Source organism: Lissotriton vulgaris, chromosome 3_1, assembly GCF_964263255.1.
Source record: "Lissotriton vulgaris chromosome 3_1, aLisVul1.2, whole genome shotgun sequence".
NCBI classification, from domain to species: Eukaryota; Metazoa; Chordata; class Amphibia; order Caudata; family Salamandridae; genus Lissotriton; species Lissotriton vulgaris.
The window spans coordinates 843,446,607-843,468,467 of NC_141689.1; the positions used below are offsets into that span (position 1 = coordinate 843,446,607).

Genomic DNA, 21,861 nt, shown 5'->3' on the forward strand with positions numbered 1-21,861 from the left:
CAAGATCAGAAGGCATCCTCTTGTTCCTGTGCTCTGAAGCTGCACCTCCTCGCTGCACGTGAGCTCGAGACGGAACGAAGAGCCAATTTTGAGCGTTGTAATCGTTCTTGTTTGTTTTTCAGATACTCTGTTGGAGAATGCCGAAGAAGGCGGGAAAGCGCATGACTACTGACCAGATGCTGCGCGTTCTCATGAAAGAGATGACCGAACTAAAGAGGCGAATGGATGAAAACGAGGAAGGGGGAACGAAACGTCCTTTGGCGGGAGCAGCCCCGGGAGGGAAAAACAAGAGGCCCAGGAGAGGAACAGCTGGGGAAGACATCCCGGGTCCCAGTACCCCGCTCGAGGCACCCACTCCCGTGCCGGAGGAAGGGAATCCGATTCCCGTTGTGGTCACCCCCGTGTCCGGGGAAGATATGCCGCCCGAGCTGGCAGCACAATTAGCAGCGTGGTTGGGTAAAGGTAGCGAGGGCGCCACGGCTGTCGACGCACAGGTGCTGATGAAGCAACTGCGTGAGTCACGGGAAGCAGCGAAGGTGTCCACGCCGGCTGCAGCTGTAGAGAAGCCACAGGGGACGGGTTCAGTAGCAGAGGCAGCGTCCGGTTCAGGTAAGCGGCCATTGCCGATTGCGAGGGATGAGTCGGCACCCTCTCGTAGGGAAAAGTTGGGTCAGCATGTTCCTTTGGCTATTAAAGAAAAGATATGGGCAGGGGAGTACGTAAACATCTTCTCGTTGCTTACTGATCACTATGAGATGGAGCATGTTAAGAGCCACAAGGATCTCATGCATCCGAGTGTTTGGCGCGCAAAAATGGCCGCCTTTAAGGTAAATGAAAACATTGGCAATTGGGGCAAAGCGTGGGGGGTTTTTACATCGATCTTGGGGGAACGAAGGCCCGATCTGTTACCCGAATTGCCGATTTATCAGTCACGAATCATGGGGTACTCGGTATCACACGAGGGTAATCATTGGTTCTGCTATGATAACCTGTTTAGGAAGGCTAAAGAACATGATAAAAATTTAACGTGGGATTGTTATGATTCTGTGTCATGGTCCAAAATGAAGGATACTGGTATGTTAAAACTGCCATTAGTAGGGAGTAACGTTGGCGAATCCTCCCGCCAGTATGCGGGGACGCCCTTTCGATCAGGTGCGGGTACCGACAATTACTCGAGGCCTGCCGGCAATACAGGAAAAAGGGGGGTTTGTTGGAACTTCAACAGGGGGAAATGTACTAGGCCCCAGGGATCGTGCAAATTTAGACACGAATGTAGTGGGTGTGGGCAATCATCCCATTCTGAGTCCACGTGCAGAGCCAAAACGGGTGATAACGGGGGTAGAGGAGGCGCCAAACAGGTCTAACATAGTCCGAGGGGCGCCTTTACCTACCCCGATTGATACCTTGGCAATGATTCCTTGGCTCAGTGAATACCCGGATCGTACTTCTGCTGGGGTGTTGCGGAACGGGTTTTCTTATGGTTTCCGCAACCCAGTGGGGGACTTTCAAGGTGTAGAGAAATGTAAAAATCAGCTATCGGTCTTCCAGCATACGACCGTGGTACAGGATACGATCAGGAAGGAGGTTACTCGAGGTCGAGTCGCCGGTCCGTTTAGTGTACCACCGGTTCTTAACTTTGTTTGTTCCCCTTTAGGTGTGGTCCCAAAGAAGGACCCGGGTGAGTTTCGGCTGATACATAATTTATCAGCCCCACGTGGTCTTTCCGTAAACGAAGCGATAGACCCAGAAGTGTGTTCGGTGCGGTACGCATCCTTCGATGAGGCCGTAGCCATTTTGAATCGCCTGGGGCCCGGGGCGCTGATGGCAAAATCTGATATCGAGTCAGCGTTCCGGTTGCTCCCGGTACATCCAGACGATCAGCGTCTCCTAGGTTTCATGTTTCAGGGTCATTATTACATGGATAGGTGTATGCCGATGGGGTGCTCTATATCTTGTGCCTATTTCGAAAAATTCAGTAGTTTTCTACAATGGGTCTTCACAAGGAAGACGGGTTTCCAACATGTGATGCATTACCTTGATGATTTTTTGTTCCTGGGGGCAGCCGGGGATCCGGAATGTGGGCAGGCTTTGGCGCAGTTTTGTGTCTTGATGAATCAGTTTGGCGTGCCATTGGCACCAGGTAAGACTGTGGGGCCTTCCACTTGCCTCGAGTTTCTGGGGATCGAGTTAGACTCCGGAGAAGGTTGTTTTCGTTTACCAGCTGACAAAGTGTCAAAGTTCAGGACATCCCTGCAAATGTGTATAAGTGGACCTAAGGTTAAGCTGCATCAATTACAGCAGTTAGTTGGCCAGTTGAATTTTGCCCTGAGGGTTATACCAATGGCCCGCCCCTTTTCCCGTTCGATTGCTCAAGCCATGGTCGGCCTGAAGGAGGGCCATCATCGCACAAGGCTCTCGGCAGAGGTCCGCCAGGACATGCGCATTTGGTTGGCATTTCTGGCGGATTTCAATGGTCGAGTCGTCTGGAACAAACCGGCCGTGTCCTCTGAGGAGCTGGGGCTGTGGACAGATTCGGCAGGGAGCATAGGTTTTGGTGCCATCTTCGGCACAAGATGGTCTGCACAAAAGTGGCCGACATGGTGGCATGACAGTGGACTGACAAGTAACATTGCTTTCCTGGAACTTTTCCCCATTTTAGTGGCCCTGAGAACTTGGCCCGAAGGGTTCAAAGATCACTCTGTGGTATTTTGGTCTGACAATATGACCGTGGTCGAGTGTATCAATAGCCAGGCAGCACGATGCAAATGGATTTTGAGACTGCTCAAGGAAATTGTTTTACTGTGTATGCAATTGAATGTGCTATTCAGAGCAAGACATGTCCCAGGGGTAATGAACCAGGCAGCTGATGCACTGTCTCGTTTTCGTATGCAGGCTTTCTGGGGTTTTCTTCCCACAGCGGACCCGGAGCCGGCACCCTTTCCCGAAGCTCTCTGCTCTCTCGGTGCCCCGAAATTCGTAACCTCGTGGGAGAGAGTTTAGCACCCAGGACGAGGAAGGCATATGAAGGGGCGTTCCGGTCCTATTTAGCCTTTTTGGGGACTGATAGAGAGGAGCTTTGGGGCCAGGAGGAGTGGGTGGTAAATTTTCTGATGTCCTTACATCTGGTCGGGAAATCGGTGGCCACGGCTCAGAGGCATCGGGCTGCCATTTCCTTTGTTGCTAGGGCTCATGGGATCCATGACCCGACAGCGTCTTTCGTTGTACAGAAAGCGCTACGGGGGTGGCAACGCCTTGAGGGTCGCAGAGTAGACGAGAGGCGCCCGATAGGTTTGGATAGGCTGGCCCAGTTATTATCCAGACTCCCTGCTACGTGTTCATCTCAGTTTGAGACAGTGTTATTCCGAGCCGCTTTTACGCTGGCATTCCATGGGGCTATGCGGGTAAGCGAACTAGTGGCGAGGAACAAGCAGGATGTGACAGGAGGATTGTGCCAGGAGCACGTCCAGATCAGAGGGGAGACAATGACGGTCTCATTTGTCAGGTCCAAGACCGATCAAAGTGGGATGGGTGACTGCGTAATCATACGCAGGATTCCTGGGTCCTCCATGTGCCCGGTAAAGTGTTTAGAAGATTATTTAGCACGAAGGGTGGCATCATGGGGGGGACCTTGTTGAGACACGCTGACGCCACCCCACTGACAAAGTTTCAGTTTCAGCGGGTGCTTGCGATGTCGATTGCCGCCGCGGGCTTGAACCCGGGCGAGTTTGGGACCCATTCCTTTCGGATAGGGGCTGCTACAGAAGCTACAGCCAGGGGTCTGAATGTGGAACAAGTTAAACGGGTGGGGCGTTGGTCCTCCAATTGTTATAAAAGGTAAGTGCGGTTGCACATGTTGTGAAGCTGTAACGATGTACTCACGCTTCTTGTTTTTGTTTGGTTTTCAGTTGCGCAAGCCTACGAGGCGGGGCGGACTTTGCAGTCGACCCAACACCGGGTCAGCGGTCAGACATCACCGGCTGTGAAAAAGGAGGTGTGGGTCGTGGGCCACTCATACGTGAGACGTGCCGCAGACGTATTCAAGGCAGGTGACATGATTCACGTAGCTGGGGAATACGGGTACAGTGTGTCCTTCTACGGAAGAGGCGGTCTCTGTATTGACCAGTTTCAATCATTTTTTGAGGGTTTGCTAGGGCGGACGAGGTCACCGCCGTCTGTAGTCATAGTACATCTTGGGGGTAATGATTTGGTCACCACTGGTAGACGACTTCTTCTTGAGGCGATGCTTTCCACTGTAAGTTGGTTAGCGAGGAGAGTTCCAGGGTGCACAATTGCGTGGTCCCATATGATCCCACGAAAAGTGTGGCGGGGGGCTATTTCGGTTCCTGCTTTAAATCATTCTGTTAGAAAGCTTAATAACAAAGTGAGTAGGTTGTTCCGTTCCAAGACACTGCATTCTATTTCGCATGGGTGTATTAATGATGACAGTATGTATTTGGGGGATGGAGTGCATTTGTCTCGGGTGGGGAATGAGTTACTCATAGGAGACTTCTTAGCATGGCTAAAAACGTTATACCATGACCTTTAGGTAGGAGTGTTGTGGGGGGTCCGGATAGCCGGTCAACTATCCGGCCTGTGGCGGTAAGGTCATGATCGGTGAGCACTAATTGGAAGATCCCTATGAGTGGGCGTCACCCAGCACGGATGGGAGCGCTCGGGGGAGGTGGCCATTGGCCCCTCAACGGGGAGGCGGTCCCTTCTAAGGATGGGTCGCCGAAAGAAAAGGAAAGGCGGTCAAGGCCCCTTCCTGGGTAGGAGGGGTTACAGCCCCCTCCTGGGGAATTTCCCGGGGCCAGGACGTCTGCGACGGCAGATGTGGTAAGTTGTGTGGGGTTTGGGGGGGGGTCTACGCTACCTTCTAGATACCTCACACGAGTCCTCGTACGACCTCTAAGTGGCGTCGAGTTTTATTGGGGCCCCCGTCAAGTCAAGGGAAATTGGTAATTGCACTTGAGGTACGCCTCTGGGCCGCCCCTCACAAGTGAGGGCGATATTTCTGGGTTAGGGATCTTGACACCGGTTACGACCTTGCCGTTGGCCCTTAAACGTTAGGATGTACAATTTCAAAATTTCAAGTAAATGTTTGTAGGATGTTAGTTCGGCTAGGAGAACCTTTGTATTAGAGAATCTGTTAAGGTTAGCCAAACATCGCAATGTGGTAATGAAATTGTACATAATATGAAACTGTTTATTTAATGTTTTAATTTTGTTTCATATTTTAATAAATACGGCCGGGAGGGTTACTCCCTCCCGTCTTCCAAAAACTTCAGAACTGTTTCCGGTTTCCCATCCTTGGGGATTGTGTTGAGAGGGGGTGGCGGGTATCTCAGCCATATGGAAAGGGGCGACCACTCGGTCCCCCCGAACGTATGGCGGAGTACCACGATCCCCCCGGGAAGCCATCTTGGGCGGGAGGCGAGTCTCGGCTGGTATGCCCGAAGCGGCGTAGCCGGGGCGCGCCTTTTCCCGCCCTAGAGTGGGTTGGCCTAGACACTGACGCGGCTGGCCACGCCCTTGGGGCAGGCAGGGGCGGGTTTACGCCCGCCCTGAAGACGGATAAAAGGAGAAGCAAGATCAGAAGGCATCCTCTTGTTCCTGTGCTCTGAAGCTGCACCTCCTCGCTGCACGTGAGCTCGAGACGGAACGAAGAGCCAATTTTGACCCACCCACCAGCCCCTGAGGACAGCAAGTGGTTTTTGAATAAAGTTGATGGTTAACTCTGATTTTCGTTTACAGGTTGTGGTATTATCGTGATGATTTTGAGTATGTAATAAAGAATGGTCGATTTGTGTTACGTTTCGCAAATAAAGAAATTCTGCTTTAGTGTTCATTGGTGAGCATGCTTTTAATAAAATTGTAGTTGCTACTGTCTTTTTAGTTTAGTCATTTAGTTAGCATTGTCGTATTTATTTTGGTCGGGCGGTAAGGTCATGATCGGTGAGCACTAATTGGAAGATCCCTATGAGTGGGCGTCACCCAGCACGGATGGGAGCGCTCGGGGGAGGTGGCCATTGGCCCCTCAACGGGGAGGCGGTCCCTTCTAAGGATGGGTCGCCGAAAGAAAAGGAAAGGCGGTCAAGGCCCCTTCCTGGGTAGGAGGGGTTACAGCCCCCTCCTGGGGAATTTCCCGGGGCCAGGACGTCTGCGACGGCAGATGTGGTAAGTTGTGTGGGGTTTGGGGGGGGGGTCTACGCTACCTTCTAGATACCTCACACGAGTCCTCGTACGACCTCTAAGTGGCGTCGAGTTTTATTGGGGCCCCCGTCAAGTCAAGGGAAATTGGTAATTGCACTTGAGGTACGCCTCTGGGCCGCCCCTCACAAGTGAGGGCGATATTTCTGGGTTAGGGATCTTGACACCGGTTACGACCTTGCCGTTGGCCCTTAAACGTTAGGATGTACAATTTCAAAATTTCAAGTAAATGTTTGTAGGATGTTAGTTCGGCTAGGAGAACCTTTGTATTAGAGAATCTGTTAAGGTTAGCCAAACATCGCAATGTGGTAATGAAATTGTACATAATATGAAACTGTTTATTTAATGTTTTAATTTTGTTTCATATTTTAATAAATACGGCCGGGAGGGTTACTCCCTCCCGTCTTCCAAAAACTTCAGAACTGTTTCCGGTTTCCCATCCTTGGGGATTGTGTTGAGAGGGGGTGGCGGGTATCTCAGCCATATAGACCAGATTGCAAATTTAATAGCCATCACGTATTTCCTGTGTTAATGTACTGATTTTGTTCAACAGGCTTTCTCAGGAAACGCAAATGCAGACAATGTTGTGAATTACAAGCTGCAGCATTCCATCAAGGCGCGGTTCCTGCGCTTCGTCCCCCTGTCCTGGAACCCTAACGGCAGAATCGGGATGAGGATTGAAGCCTACGGCTGCGCCTACCGTGAGTAGAGAGCCCTTTTATTACACAGGCCTGAGCTGAGGTCATAGAACATAGTCAGTCTGGACTTCCGCCATGTTACCATCTGAAACATTACTCTGACGTGCCTGATTGATCTGTTTGTCACGTCTGTGCTTTTATCAGAAAGTAGGGAGGTTAGATAACATTAACACACCTTATGTTTTCTTGCTATTCAAAATTACATTGATAATATTTTTCATTCAGCAGAAAAAAGCATTTCGGAATCCCGCCTGCCCTACATTGTTTTTGAACGGGTTTAAGCCTTCCCTAATTAGCTCCGTGGAGGTGCATTGATAAATTGGACGCATCTAGGCAGGACCATCCATCTGGGAAGGGCTCATAAATACGCTAAAACCTAGTTAGGAATTAAGGGGTGTGCCTGGCCTGCGGATGCTCATCTCAGCCTTTGTGGCGCTGCAAGTATCTGACAGTGCAAATTATAGACATGTTGGACGTCTTTATCTCTTAATTAAAATGATAAATCTGCTCTTCCCTGAAGTCAGTTCTGGCCAGGCATGAGTAATTAATCAGAGTTCAGGTGAAGCGGGCGGGGTTCCCGCGCGTGGCGTCCAATAGAAGAGAGACTGGACGTGTTTACTGAACCAGGGTCTCAGTCAATGAAAGCTGGCTGGTGACACCCTGATGAGATTTGTGAAGTACTGGGAGGTATGGTATATCCTTGAAATATTTCAATAAAAACATCTGTATTTAAAGAGGTTGTATATTTCCACAACATTTATAATATGCTCGAGCATTCATATTTTATGAAAGACTGCATTAATATTTAGGTTTGCGGTGTGTTAAGTTTACATACATTCGAACAAATTGCGGCACACACATATAGAATTTACTGCAGTGACTCTGCAAACCCTTGACCTACCATCGTTTAACCCATTCTATTATTGATTAACCTGGATGACATAGGTTGCCAGCAATAAATCTCCCTTAAAGACTGTCAAGCCCAGCAAATCTACTGTTGGAGGGCTGTCAGCATTCATTTCAAAATGTAGAATTAACTTTTGTTAACTGGAAACAAGATGAGGGAATTCAAGGTTGTTCTACATTTAACATTTAAAAGGTTATCCCTCAATAGTTTAACCACTTACAAAAAAATCCATCATGTTGTCCTCCCCTTTCCATTATTTTCCTTCGGATTTCTGCTGTATTTGACCTCTGGAGAGGCTGAAGGCCTGCTAATCAGATATCAGCCACATTTGCTCTACTTAATTAGACATCCACTTTTGAGGTATGTTGTAAAGACAGCTTTAGTTGTCTGGTTGAATTCATGTAGAAACATGTTAATGCATGAAATATAACACACTAATAAAAGCTTGCTGTTACGCTCATTTCGACATTGTTTGATAGAATTCAGTCCATAGCATACACCCCTTGCTTGTTGTAACAACTAGTCACATTTTGGTTCTGCCCACAGGACGTACATTTGGCAACTGGAGTGCCAGTGATAGCATTTTGCCAGTTTACATATAAGAGGGAGCCTCACTTGCAGGCTTTCAGTTTGCACTCACCCACCTGTGTTTTGCAATGAAGAGTAAAGCATCAACTAACAGCAGGAAAAAGAAAAAAAAACTGGAAAAATAAAAAGTTATCAGGAAAGGAAGCATTAACATCATTGAATTTTTAGTGACTTAAGTCATTATGTTTCTATGTTTTTATTTAACTCCACTTTCATTCTCAACTCTGTTTCAGTGTATAAAAGTTCTAGACCTATGTCTTGTCTTGTTAAAGATGCATAAAGCCTGTGACCATTCACACTGTATTCAGATACCTTGATTTGATATTTCAATTTCATTCTTTCTTAGTAAATGGTAGTTCAAACACTCGTTAAGTCCCGCCATGACTTTTCAATAAAGGTTTTCCTTAAAACAATTTAACAGAAACATGCATAAATGGGATCTTCATGATGATGTTCATCAGTATTGGGTGCTTTTTAAAATCAAATATTTTTTTTTTCTTATTTTGTGGTTTTCCTTTCTTTCTTTTCTCTTTCTGTACTTCAAACTACTACATGTGACTTAGAGACAATATAACTTCCTAACACAAAATTGACCCCTCAAGACCCCCGATAAAGTGTCAGTTCACGAAAAAAGTGTAGGCTGTTGGGGCAGATATCTATATTGTGAGAATTATCAAACTGTGACTGTGAACATTTGAAAATTAAAGACCAAAATAGACGTGTTTATGCTTTGTTTAGAACAAAAATGTCTTCTTATCTTTTAGCTGCTAATATAAGTGTGAGAAAGTAGATTATTAGTTGTGGAAGATGATAGTCCACTACAAGTCATACTGCTACTATTAATCTTAAGTCAGTAAAGTTTTCAGTAATTTAAAGCTAAGCTCAACCCCAGTAGCTATGCTACAAAGCGGTCAGGCTTAATTTAAGAAAATGTGTAAAATGATCAGAAGTACCAAACCAGTTGAAAAGTTGAAAACACAGCAAAATAAATATTGCACTCTAATTTATAAAAATATGTAATATTTTAATGAACAAAATGACATAAAAACAGCAAAAATAAAAAATGGACCAAGAAGTGCAAAGCAGCAACAGCTGGCAACTTGTCACACTCCTTCAGGGCAAAAGTATGTGTTAGAAATGGTAGTTCTGGTTGGCTAGGGTACGTATTTGTACACACACACAGTAACACAGTGAAAACATTACAAAAGGACACCACACCAGTTTAGAAACATTGGGGCCTATTATAATCCCTGGCGGATTGCCACCGATTGGTCGGCGGTAGCCACCGATTGGCCAGCGGTAGCCTCTGCTGGTCCGGTGGTGGCAATCCGCCCGCCAAATGTCCCTGTGACACCCCTGCCATATTAGTATGGCGAGGTGTACAGCGGCAGACGGAAAGACCGTCCACCGCTTTTCCGCCTGTCTGATTGCCGGCAGAGCGGAAAAGGTAGATAATATGGTGGCGATGCCTTGCAGGCACAGCCATCCATATTATCATGTGCCATTGGAAAGGCCTTTCCATGGCGGCGATGCCACCATGGAAAGGCTGGCGGAAAATGTTTTGGTGGCCAGTTACGGTCCCCCGGGGGAGTGTGGGGCTGCACTTGGGGGGTACCTATTGTACCCACCCATTGGCATACCCAAGGTGGCCGGCACTGTGCGGTGCCTGTCACGTTGTGTACGCCAATGCACAACATGCCTATTTTACATTGCGGCAGGTGCTGCTTAGAGCACCGCCCACCACAATGTAAAATATGGAGGATGCGACCACCAGGGAGGAGGTTGCATCCTAATGGGCCTGGTGGGACCGCTGCACCTCTGGCGGTCAGTCCTGTTTACCTTTACGGTGGCGAGCGGACATGTTCAGGATCTGAAAACCTGTTAACATGTTGAACGATCAAACCCCTTACCAATGTATTGTATTGGACACAATCAAGGACAATTGCATCATGGATGTTAATACAATGCACAGATGTTTTATGAAATATTATTATTAATTAGTCTTAAACCATGAACTTTGCTACTGTAACTTTTGTTCTTTTTTTTAATGAGAAATTGTAAAGGTTTTATTGACCGTACAATAAAGTATTACTTACTTAATAACAGATAAAACAATATTATCCAAGGTATAAATGTGTGAAGACAGTGTTTTGATGCTATTGTCGACTACAGCAAGGACTTTTTCCAAATTTACCTGATCAATTTTACGCAGATAAAAAGCTGCTTCCATCTGTTAAAGTTTCCACATTTCATTGTAAGCTGCATAGATAAACCTTTTATTTCTAAGGGCTCTAGGCCCTAAGATAAAATCAGCCAAATTGATGTCGCTCGACAAGAGTGATAAGTGCTTTTTTACTGATGACAAAGTGGAATGTTCCAACCATTGTTGGCACAATTTACCCACAGAGTAAGTGGTAGCTGTATGTGCATTTGGAAAATAAGGATCTGGTGTAGTCTGTTTGAAACCTGGTGTTACATTATAAAAATGCAGTTGAAATGCATTTAAGCTTATTTGCCAGAACAACCAACTGGATTAGTCAATCTCCGAAACATTAAAAGTGTCATTTCGATATAAAGCTTGTAATACATCAATCGTATAATTAGTGTGTGTGTGTGTGTGGCAAATATTATATTCCGCTAAGGAGGAATGGATGGGATATGTAAATTTTTAGCAGTCGTCAAGCCAAAACAAGTGGTTTGGTGCACTGTATCTTTGAAAAATTATATTTGAGTCAGAATGGGGCAGGCACGATGCAGAGCTTCAGTACCCTGAACTTACCAAGCTTTAGTGCCCCAAATTGATTTTAAATCAACAGTATCTTTCCAGTGCTCATAACCCTTTTTGGACAATTCCGTTCTACAGGAATTGTAATATATCAATTTAGTATGGTTAAGAATACATTGGGCTGTGACGAAGAATGCAATTTAAAAAAATAGGATTGGGCGTGGCCAAGATGGCGGCGAGGTAGGACGTGCTCTTCCGTCTCTCCCGCTGGCCGGCCGATAAAGCACCAGCCCAGGGCCTTTTATCGCTGTCCCACGAGTGGAGCAGTACAGGACCCACTGTAGAGTGACCCGCAGAGCCTTGAGACTCCCCACAAGGATGTTTTGGAGCACGAGCGAGAGCCTGGGAGAGGTGGGGCCGAGCCGGATCACTGTGACTGGAGCTGAGACTCACAGGGCCAGGCGCTGTGGACACCGCCCACCCTGCGGAGATGACTTCCACGGGAGCAGAGCGAGGGGGCTGGCTTCAGCGGACTGCCTGTTTCCTCCTTGCGGTGTATGGTGGCACATTGAGAGGGAGAGCCCCATTGGAGTTGCATGGGAGGTGCGGCCCGAGCTGAAGGATCGGCTATCTTACGGATTCTGAGGGTGGGGCCTTTCGCACTAAGGAGGAGATCCTCCGCAGAGCCGGAGTGTTGCACCTGATTATGTTTCGGGATCAAAACCCCTTCCTTTATCAGGTTCTCTCCGCACTCACGTTCCAGAAACACAAGACATTCCAGCCTATTACCTCAGCCCTTCGCCAGCGCAACATTGCTTATTCTTGAGGTCACCCATTTCGCTTCATCTTCCGCCATCGCGTCAAGCTTTACCAATTACGCTCTGTGTCGGGGGCAAGCCGGCTGTTGGGCTTAGATATCCCGGACGACAGCGATGGTAGCGATACCTCAGAGTTGAGGCAATGGAGACACTCAGCCGTGATGGAGGCGTCAGAGGAGACGCCACGGTCCTACTTGGCCAAACCCCGAGGTCATTAGGAAAGAGCGACATTCCTCGCTGAATGCCCTGCCCGGAGTACTTGCCAAATCACAGGCCTTGTGAGTGGCATTTGGGCCACTTGTTTGCTGCCTTCAAGGCTACATTCCAGGCGGTTGGCGGGGAAGGGTGGGCGTCTCCCCCAGCCACGACATCACCCCTGTGAACACTGACTTCTGGTCTTCCACGGAAGACAGACTTCATTTCAGACTACAGACCCGTCACCAATTGTACCATGTTTTTGAGGGATCTTTCCTTTTCTCTTTATTTTCTACTTGCTTGGGGTTCCCTGTTCACAGTCTCCTGGGCCTTGTAATGCCTGTGCGTTCCCTACTACGGCACCTTGAACGCTACATTCAATTCCGTCCTGTCTTCAGAGACGAGCAGCAGGTTCAACCACAGATCCCCCTAGGTGCCTGCTGGACTGCGCTTTTGTGAGTCCTATTTTTCTCTCTCTCCTTCCCATCTTCTCTGGGATCCCTGCTCACGGCCCCCGCCGCTTGCCCACCACGATAAATGCCACGGACGTCTATGGTTAATGCCCTCTAGACCAGATGGTAAGCTCTTCCCACCACTAGGTGCGTCCCTGGGCCGGCCCTGAATTTTAGATGTCGTCTAACACTCTTAAAGTACTCACGGGGTAGCAATTCCTTGTTTCCCGGTCATTTAGAGGTAAGGTTTTGCAGAAGGGGTCAGAAATCAAGGGCATGCTACTCACTTACCTTTTCGCTGTGGGTGACCGCACTCTAGTCATAGGGTCTATATACGCACCCAATATAGGTCGGGAACGTTTCTTGCAGGGTGCCCTGAGCGAAGTCCCGGCCACACCTATACGTAAACTTTTATTGGGGGCTAGCTCAGCCTAGTTATTGACAATGACCTGGATAGGTCAGCGCAGACCAGTGACCACACTAAGAGGGTGCTGCACCTCATAGAGAAGACCTCGCATATCACAGGGGAGTATATGCTTCTCACTATTGATGCTGAAAAGGCATTCGACCGTGTACACTGGCCATATCTTGAACAAGTATTAATTCACATACACCCAGGCACAAAGATGAGGACGCATATCCTCAACTGCTACCGCTGTCCTACAGCTTCGGTAAGGGTCAATAGGTGCACCTCCACTCCATTCGCCATCAATAGAGGCACCCGGCAGGGGTGCCGGCTGTTGTCCCTGCTATTTGCTCTCTATATCGAACCGATGGCACAGAGGGTCCGAGAACATGCACAAATCACAGGCATTCGCTTTGGGAGCGACGTACACACTATAAGCTTGTACGCAGACGATGTTCTTGTCACTTTATTGGATGCGGTGACTGCCCTTAGCACATTCCTGGGGGAATTAGACTCTTTCGCAGGTGCCTCTGGGTTTAAAGTTAATATAACGAAATTCACCGCCTTGAACCTCTCACTTTCACCTCTGACCTTGGCATCTTTCCAGAGCAACCACCTGATACAATAGTCTGACGAGTCAGTCCAGTACCTTGGAATCCATCCAGCCTCTATGCTGCAGGCTTTAACAATGGTTAATTATGCCAAACTACATGCCCAAATCCACTCATATTTACAGCACTGGAAATACTACCCCGTCTCCTGGCTGGGACGTACCGCGGCCAATAAAATCACGATACTCCACAAAATTCTTCACTCATTCCAGACACTCCCTCTGTAGCCGACATTGGCTCCCTGAGCTGTGTACAAGCAGAACTCTCTCAATTCATTTGGCAGGGTCGTAAACCGAGACTGAAGAGAGTTGTCTGCACTTTGGCTCCTAATGATGGAGGCCTAGGGGTCCCGGATATTGCACTCTATTGCAAAGCGGCACAACGTTGGTATCTGGTTGAGTGGAGCCGCACTGAATCAGAGAAACATTTGCTCTTCCAGGATAGTGCCGTGGCTGGGACTTCTCTTATGAAGATCCCCTTCCTTAGGAAGCCGCAGAGACTTCCCAACCTCTACGCCTCACAAGTCACACGCACTATATTATCCTCATGGGACCAGACCTGCAGGAAACACGACTTGACGATCTACCCTTCCGCTCTCACGCCACTCCTTGACAACACCGACTTTAGCCCCGAGGCGGACAAGATATCCTCCCCCTGTGGAGATCTGCAGGAGTTTGCGCCTTGGGTCAGTTATTTGACTCCGATGGCTTCATCTCCTTTATGCAACTGCGAGGGGATTATAGCCTCCTAGAATCGGAAAGGCTACATTACCTGCAGCTGCGACACTAGGCACAGCATCTGAAAGTGAAGCCCCATGCGCAACGACACCTTACCTTCTACGAGAGATGGCTTATCACTCGACGGTCTGACAAGAAATTGATCTCAGATCTATACAAAATGCTTCTCTCACGTTACATGCATACATATGCTGGACGTGTGCGCTGGGAGAGGGATCTCTTCCGAGATCTCAGCACTAAAGAGTGGGAGGGAGCATGTTTTAGGGTGCATCACACTGCAAGTCACACAGGTCTCGCTGAAACCCTAACCAAACTAATGTATTATTGGTATAATATTCCAGAGCGCCTTCACTGGGCCGACCCTGCACATAACTCAGATTGTTTACGGGGATGCGGGAAGTGGGGAACTTTAGTCCATCTCCTCTGTGAGTGCGAGCACTTACAAGGCCATTGGTCTCAAGTATTGGACGAGAATGACAAACACCTGAACACAGAACTTCCTAGGTTCCCTGCCTATGTTCTCTTGGGCATCCCAAACCCACTTACATATCCCCTGAGTTCTAGGAGGGGGCGCAGATAGTGATTGCACTGGGCATGGCCACTCAAAACATACTAATACATTGGAGGTCCACCCGCAACCCCCCACACACCGGGTGGCTTCAATGGAAGTGGCACGTTCTGGGGATGGAGAAAATCTCGCTCACCTTGGCAGGGAAGGGTTCGATATTTAGTGACCTCTGGCGGCCATTCATGACACTCCTAGCCCAAGAGTTCTGGGAGCTAACATGCCCTCGATACCCTTGCCTCCTATGGCTGGCCCCTCAGGGAATGACTCCCGAGCAGGCCTGGCCTTAAGGGCGCTGCTGCGCAATGACACAGCGATAACTAAGCTATAGTGGTCAGAGAGGGGTGGTGGGAGGTTATTCTTTTGTCCTTTCTCTTCCTTTTCCGTTTATTCTCTTTATCTGGGTGGGGGGTGGGTTTGTACTGGTTATTTGTTGTCAATTTACTATGCCACTATATGCACAGATTGCACGCTCCGAGTTCATTGTAACTCACATGTGGTGCCCAATTCTCATGTAGCCAACAGCCATATGGGCAGGTGTGTTACAAATACTAAAAAAAAGATTTAAACCTAAAAAAATAGGATTCTGGATTAGACGTGTCATAATCGGTAAAATAAGCAAACTTATCCCAAAGAGTTTTAGAACTCCCCTGGATGGGAGTTGGACAATGTTCCCATTGCGTGTAATTAAAAACAGGTCTTAAAGTGTTTGTTTTGTGTAAGTAATGATGCCCATAATGTTGATAACAGAATAAACAAGCATAATTGGCAGAATTTAAATATAAATCATAAGCATCAAAATCAGCATTATATTTTAAATCAGAAAACAATGAATGCACAGCGTGCACATCCTAATCATTGGAATGTATGTCCTCTGTCATCACATCTCCTAAGGAGACGCAAAACACATATGGTATCTTAAGGTTTTCCGTCAGGCAGTGAATTTCAATAGCTACTTTATCCCAAACGATGCCACTGAAACAGGGAAAGCTGAAATGTTCACAAGAGTTTGACCATATTTCATGATATGGTACGATGTATGAGTTGCCAGAATTCCGACTCCCAAGTTCAGAGCAGAGCATTCTGGCAAATAATGGCCATTGATCAATAAGAAAAACACTGTCACATATCCAATCGACATGAAGAGCAAAATCACAAGAAGTACCAACCAGATGTAGGTCCATAGTGGGACCAGGTAAGTCTTTTTGAACCAAGAAATGAAAATACACAATTTGGTCGGTGGAAGTGTCAAAGTGTAAGACGAGGAGGATGAGTCAGAAGAGAAGCTGGTATGATCTCCCACGTAACCGCTTGCAGTCCTGTTAATTAGAGGTGGGAGGTCCGGATCAACATGATGCTGTATAGGACTGTTCGGCACCTCACTATTAGACTCATCTGTAGAGTAAGTATACTCGACGTCTGTTTTGAAGTGGATAGCAACAGAACGGGCAAAAGGTCAATAGTAGTTTCCATCACTCCCTCAACCACATGGGCATTATTGACACTTTATTTGTGTGATTAATAAAAAACAATACAAAAGGAGCAATCAATATTAAAAAAAATGTTTAAAATTGAATAAGATAGCAATGTATATGTACAGGTTGATCCTAAAACCACCATTTGGTGTTTTGATTTCTAAAATGCAGTCGCTATAGATCCTTTAACTGCACCGGACAAGTTTTTAGAGGGGACCGGGCTGAATTAGGCCTTCCTCCATATGAATTCCATGCGTGCCGTAGTTGACCTGTCCATTAGGGCTTGTCGGGCATGGTAGATGAACTTTGCAAAATTAGCCATGTGCTGCACCGTGTCCAGCAATATAGCTGCCTCCTTTGCCGTCCGCGTTCCCAGTTGGAGGAGAATGGGCCTTAGATGGATTTGGCAGATTGACAACAGGGTGGGACAGCATAGTAAAACGTGAGCCAATGTTTCACGCTTATAATGGCAAAGGCGACACTCCATGATCGCTGGTCTTACTTTCACTGAAGGATACAGATGTTTTAAAGGAACCACTTGCCGTCTAGCTGCAAGAATCCTTTGTAGGACTTGTCTCCCCACTGGCTGTGTGAGGTGAGGTTTGCAGCCATGTAAAGTGTGAAGGGAGCTTTGGGCCTCATGGAAGCCTCTAGTTGTCAAAGCTTCAATATCCATTTTTCGAGAGCATGATCTTACTTGCTTTTCTATCGATGTTTTGATAGTTGTGTACGTAATTATGTTGGGGTCCTAGTTCTCTATAGCTAAGTTCAAGAGGTCTTTAGCTGAGGCAAGACCGGTTGACCACGGATTACCCAGGTATTTAAATATTTTGTTTATAACAAACTTCATTGAGTTCTCTGGGGCCACAGAGGTTAAGTAAAAGTATTTTGCCAAACTTGCCAGTACTTTCAAAGATTGTCGGTTAAGATTAAATTCCAAATGAATTAAAGTGTTCCTTGTGCACGACGGTAGACAGAATAGCTTTTTGTAGGCTGCACAATTGATCTTTTCATGGTCTTGCGCCAATTTACCTGGAAATGCCTGAATCACGTAGTTGAGGGAAGGTAGTAATTTTGCCCTCAAAACTCGTTGGATAGCCGAGGTTGTTGGACTTTCCAAGGTGGCGTTAAGTTTACAGATGGCGTAAGTAACCATTTTGCCTTTCTGCTGGAGCTTTTGTCGATGGGCCTGTGGCCGGCCTGTTTCACTGATCCATACTCCAAGATAATTGTACGATTCTGTGCTGGACAATGTTAATGGTCAAAGGCTCCATTTCATTAACTTTTTTTTCGGATGTCGGCCAAAGATCACTATCTTAGTTTTCATTGGGTTTGCAACCAGCTGTTTTTTGGCATTATACTCGCTAGTGCTGTTAGGCCTTTTTGGAGGCCAACTTTAGTATGGTCCAAAAGGACCAGATCGTCTGCATACTGTATCAACTGGATTCTGGTTCTCCCAATCCTGGGAGTCACCAGAGTTGCTCCGTGCAGTGCGTTGCCCAGATCTGCTGTGTATAAATTAAAGAGCAGCGGGGCAAGAACACAGTCCTGCTTTAACCCGTGATCTGTGCTGATTTTTTCTGTTGCTGTTTCGCATGCGAGTTTGACTCTTACCCAAGTTTGCGTATACACCGATCTAATGGCTTATAATAGTTTCGGGCAGATATTCCAACTGGCCAATTTCCTCCATAAGATGTTTCGATCTACCCCGTCAAAAGCTACTGTATAATCAATAAAGCAGGCAAAAAGCGCGGCTGAGTATTCCGATCCATTATTTGTTGTACTAAATATGATAGCACAATGATGTTATCTAAAGTGGAGCCTCCCGGGTGAAACTCAGTCTGATAGAAAGGAAGCAGGTTCTCCTTGCTAACCCAATCCACCAGTTCCATCAGATGAGAGCTTGTGTAGGCCTTGCCCTCCACATCCAGTAAGGCAATCATGCGGTAGTTCTTAGGGTCCGTGCTTGGCACTTTTTTATAAATTGGATGTAGTAGGGATCCCCTCCAGGAATCTGAGACGTCCGCCAAGAGCCTACACTCTGCATACAGCTGTCCCAAGTTCTCAGCCCAAAAGTTGATATCCTCTCTGAAGAGGGAGCCAGGCAGGCCATTTGGTCCGGTAGTGGAAGAGGATGAAGTCAGCGGATTCAAGAAAATTACATTGCACGAAACTGCATGCGTAACACTATTCAGAATCGGCCAGGTGGTGTAACTTGACATTGTCCACTGAGATGTGTCTGTTGTCTTTGTGGCCAGGTAAAGGTGGTAAAATGACTGTATGAGTATCCTTCAATCCAAGTACTGGAACCGGTGCACAATAAGAGGGACCAGCTTTTTTCGTACCAGATCTCTAATCTGAGGTAGCCAGTCGGTGTCCAGAATCAGCAGTGCTGCCTCATTGAAAGAGGGTAAATGTTCAGTTGTGTAACTGTCATGGGTCTTCTGTAGGTTCTGTAACATAGTAGAATGAGTATCTATGTCAAAGGTTGCGGTAGCTACCACAACATCTAGACCATCAAGGTCTGGTCCATACATTTTAATGCCAAAGAGCATTTCATATGGGGTCTGCCCACCCAGAGATCATCTAGGGAGATTAGTTAGTGCATGTTGAAGAACCCCATACAAGTGGGTCAGCCAGTTCCTGCCAGTACCCAAGACTCTAGCTGTCAAAGACTGCTTTAAGTCATGGTTCATTTTCTCCGCTATGGAATTGACCACAGGACTATATGGAGACGAATATTGTACCTGCGCCCCATTGACATCATCGTGTCCTTGTACACCTTAGAGGCAAATGCTGGACCTTGGTCAGAATGGAAGGTGCCTCGGGCAAACATCCCGACAAAGACATGCAAATCTCTAATGACATTTCAAGCATCAGCACTGCGCTGTGGCCAAACCCAAAGGAATCTAGTGCATGAATCAACTGCAACCAATATATATTTATATACAGTATCAGAAGAGAACAGACCGCAGTGATCAAGATAAACACAGCCAAATGGCTGATTGGATATACACAGCTGTGTTTGTGGTGGAATTGAGACAGTGGACAGCTTAATTTGCTGACAAATGTCACACAAAAGTACATAATTACGGGTATGTTTATATAAACCACGCCACCAGTAATATTGCTGTAAAATGGAGACTGTAGCAGACACACCGGCATGTGCAGAAGCCATGCCTTTGTGTGTGCAAACAATCAAATTAGGTCTGCGGTCCTTGTTGGGAATGAGCCGATCCCCAACTGATGGAATTGTAGCATAAGGAACTTGTTCGGGAGATAAATTATAAGAATATTTCGAAGGGAAGCCCTGCGGAGAAGCAGTTCCATCCTGCATAACAGCAATAGCTCCCAAAATCTAATTTTCAATCTTAGTCATGGACCTTGTAACGGCTGCTATGGAGCACTTGACTACTGCAGATTTGGCTGCTTCATCAGCCAAAGAATTACCAGCAGCATGTGCTCCCACACGCTGATGGTCAAGAGTGTGGATAACATGTGTAAGTGTGTGAGGCGTTTTTTAAGTACGGTCACTCGAACCCAAAGCATTTTCTGCTTTACTGTGCTGCCTTTAGATTCTCTGTAGTCATTTTGTGACCAAAAGAATACGTTGTCATTAAAATACTAAACAAAGTAGTAAGAATTGCACACAATAAGAGTATTCACGTTAGGATCAGCAAACTCAAGAGCAAGAAAAAAGAGCACGCAGTTCCACCAATTGTGCTATACAGTCCGCAAGTGCCTTCGTATGCACTATGGAAGACTTAAATTCTCCATTGACAATTGTACCAGCCACAATAGCGCAAGCCGCTGAATAAGCGTGTTTGGAAACGAAGGCCGGTTGAGCCAAGCAATCAGTGTAGATGATACATTTGTACTGCACATACACAGAACCATGCGCAGGAAAACCGGACCTCGTGTATAGGGGTTGTACCTTCCTACAACCTTAGTAGCCAAAATCCCAAAACCGACTAGCTATAGTGTCTCATTTGTTTTCCTACATAATCACAAAGCTACACATGATTGGACACCCCAGAACACAACACTCCTGACTGTCTCAGGAATCTCAATAGCAAGACATACTCTTTTGCTCACTCACTCGTACTTGTCCACACTAAGGATTGTCAGAGTCACAGTATAGTTCAAAATGTTTATTTTAACTAGTGTGCTCTATAATGCAGTATACGAGCCCCTACCAGCAGCAAAATGCATAAACCTAAAACAGTTAGCATTGTCACAATACCATAGAATATAAAGGGGGATGTCATCATATACAGACAGTGGAAAAAGGACTTTAAGGCCTAACCACTCTTCCTTTGGTAAGTTGATGTTTATTATATAAAGGAAGATCTCTGGGCTTCGTCAGCAGACCCCATACCTTAGAGCCTAGATGAAAAGTTTACATCGTAGGAACACTAAAGCTCTTCTCTAAGGAAAGTCTCCATCCAAGTGTGTGTGAACAACATGTATCCCCATAATATCAAAGCACGAGTTTTCCAGCAGTGTAGCTGTGTTTAGAATGTTTTGTCTAGGTGCTAGGGACTGACCAGATCAGAATAACAAGGGGCATGTTTATCAACCTTGCACATTGTGTTCAGACTAAACTCCAGGAACAAGCTGAGAATGTAGAAAGCAGACAGTTCTCATGTGAAAGGCACAAACAGAGTCTTTCAAAACAAAGTCATGTAGAAACGTGCCCAAAAGCAGCATCATGGCAGCAGAGCTCATGCTAACTTAGCAATGTTGAAAATGACCCCAACAGCCAGAATTGCCCTCCCAGGACATATAAAACACAGCAGTACATGTCCTAACTTTTAAATACACTGCACCCTGCCCTTATGGCCAGCTAGGGCCTAACTTAGGGGTGCCTTACATGTATTAAATCAGAAGGCTTCGGCTTGGCAAGAAGCACTGCAGTGGCAGGTCTGAGACATTGTTTGCAAGGCTACTCTTGTGGGCGGTACAATCAGTGTTGCAGGCCCACAAGCAGCATTTGATTCACAGGCCCTGGGCACACATAGTGCAATGTACTAGAGACTTACTAGTAAATCAAATATGCCAATCAGGACGAAACCGATTTCCATTTCATTTCAAACACACAGGGAACACTTTCACTGTAGCACTGTTAAGCAGTGGTAAAGTACTGAGTGTCCTAAAACCAGCAATAATGAAATTCAGCACACAGTCAAAAACAGGTCAGAAACAAAAAGACCGGGGAAACAATTCCAAAAGATGCCAGGTCAAATAGTAAAGTATGAGGCTGACCATGATAGATCAAAGTTACATTCAGAGTTAGAAAATTTCAGAGGAAGTAGAGTCCTCAGCAGTGCAAGGCTGCAGACTGGATCCAAAGATGGCTGATGAAGGACGAGTCTTAGTGAAGCCAGTGATGAAGGTGGGAAAAGGTCCAAGTGGGAATGGTCCCAAGTTTGCACCCAAGAAGCTGTCAACTTTGGTTGGATGCTGCTCGCCAT

The 21,861-nt window shown here is 46.7% G+C and overlaps 1 protein-coding gene across 1 annotated transcript in view; it reads left to right on the forward strand.

Moving 5' to 3' along the window:
- CNTNAP4 (contactin associated protein family member 4) overlaps positions 1-21,861 on the forward strand; it is a 1,879,337-nt gene that overhangs the window by 936,014 nt on the left and 921,462 nt on the right. Inside the window, exon 4 of the mRNA XM_086961154.1 lies at positions 6,764-6,911. Within this exon, the coding sequence (XP_086817280.1) occupies positions 6,764-6,911 (148 nt within the window). The remainder of the gene's footprint in view (positions 1-6,763; positions 6,912-21,861) is intronic.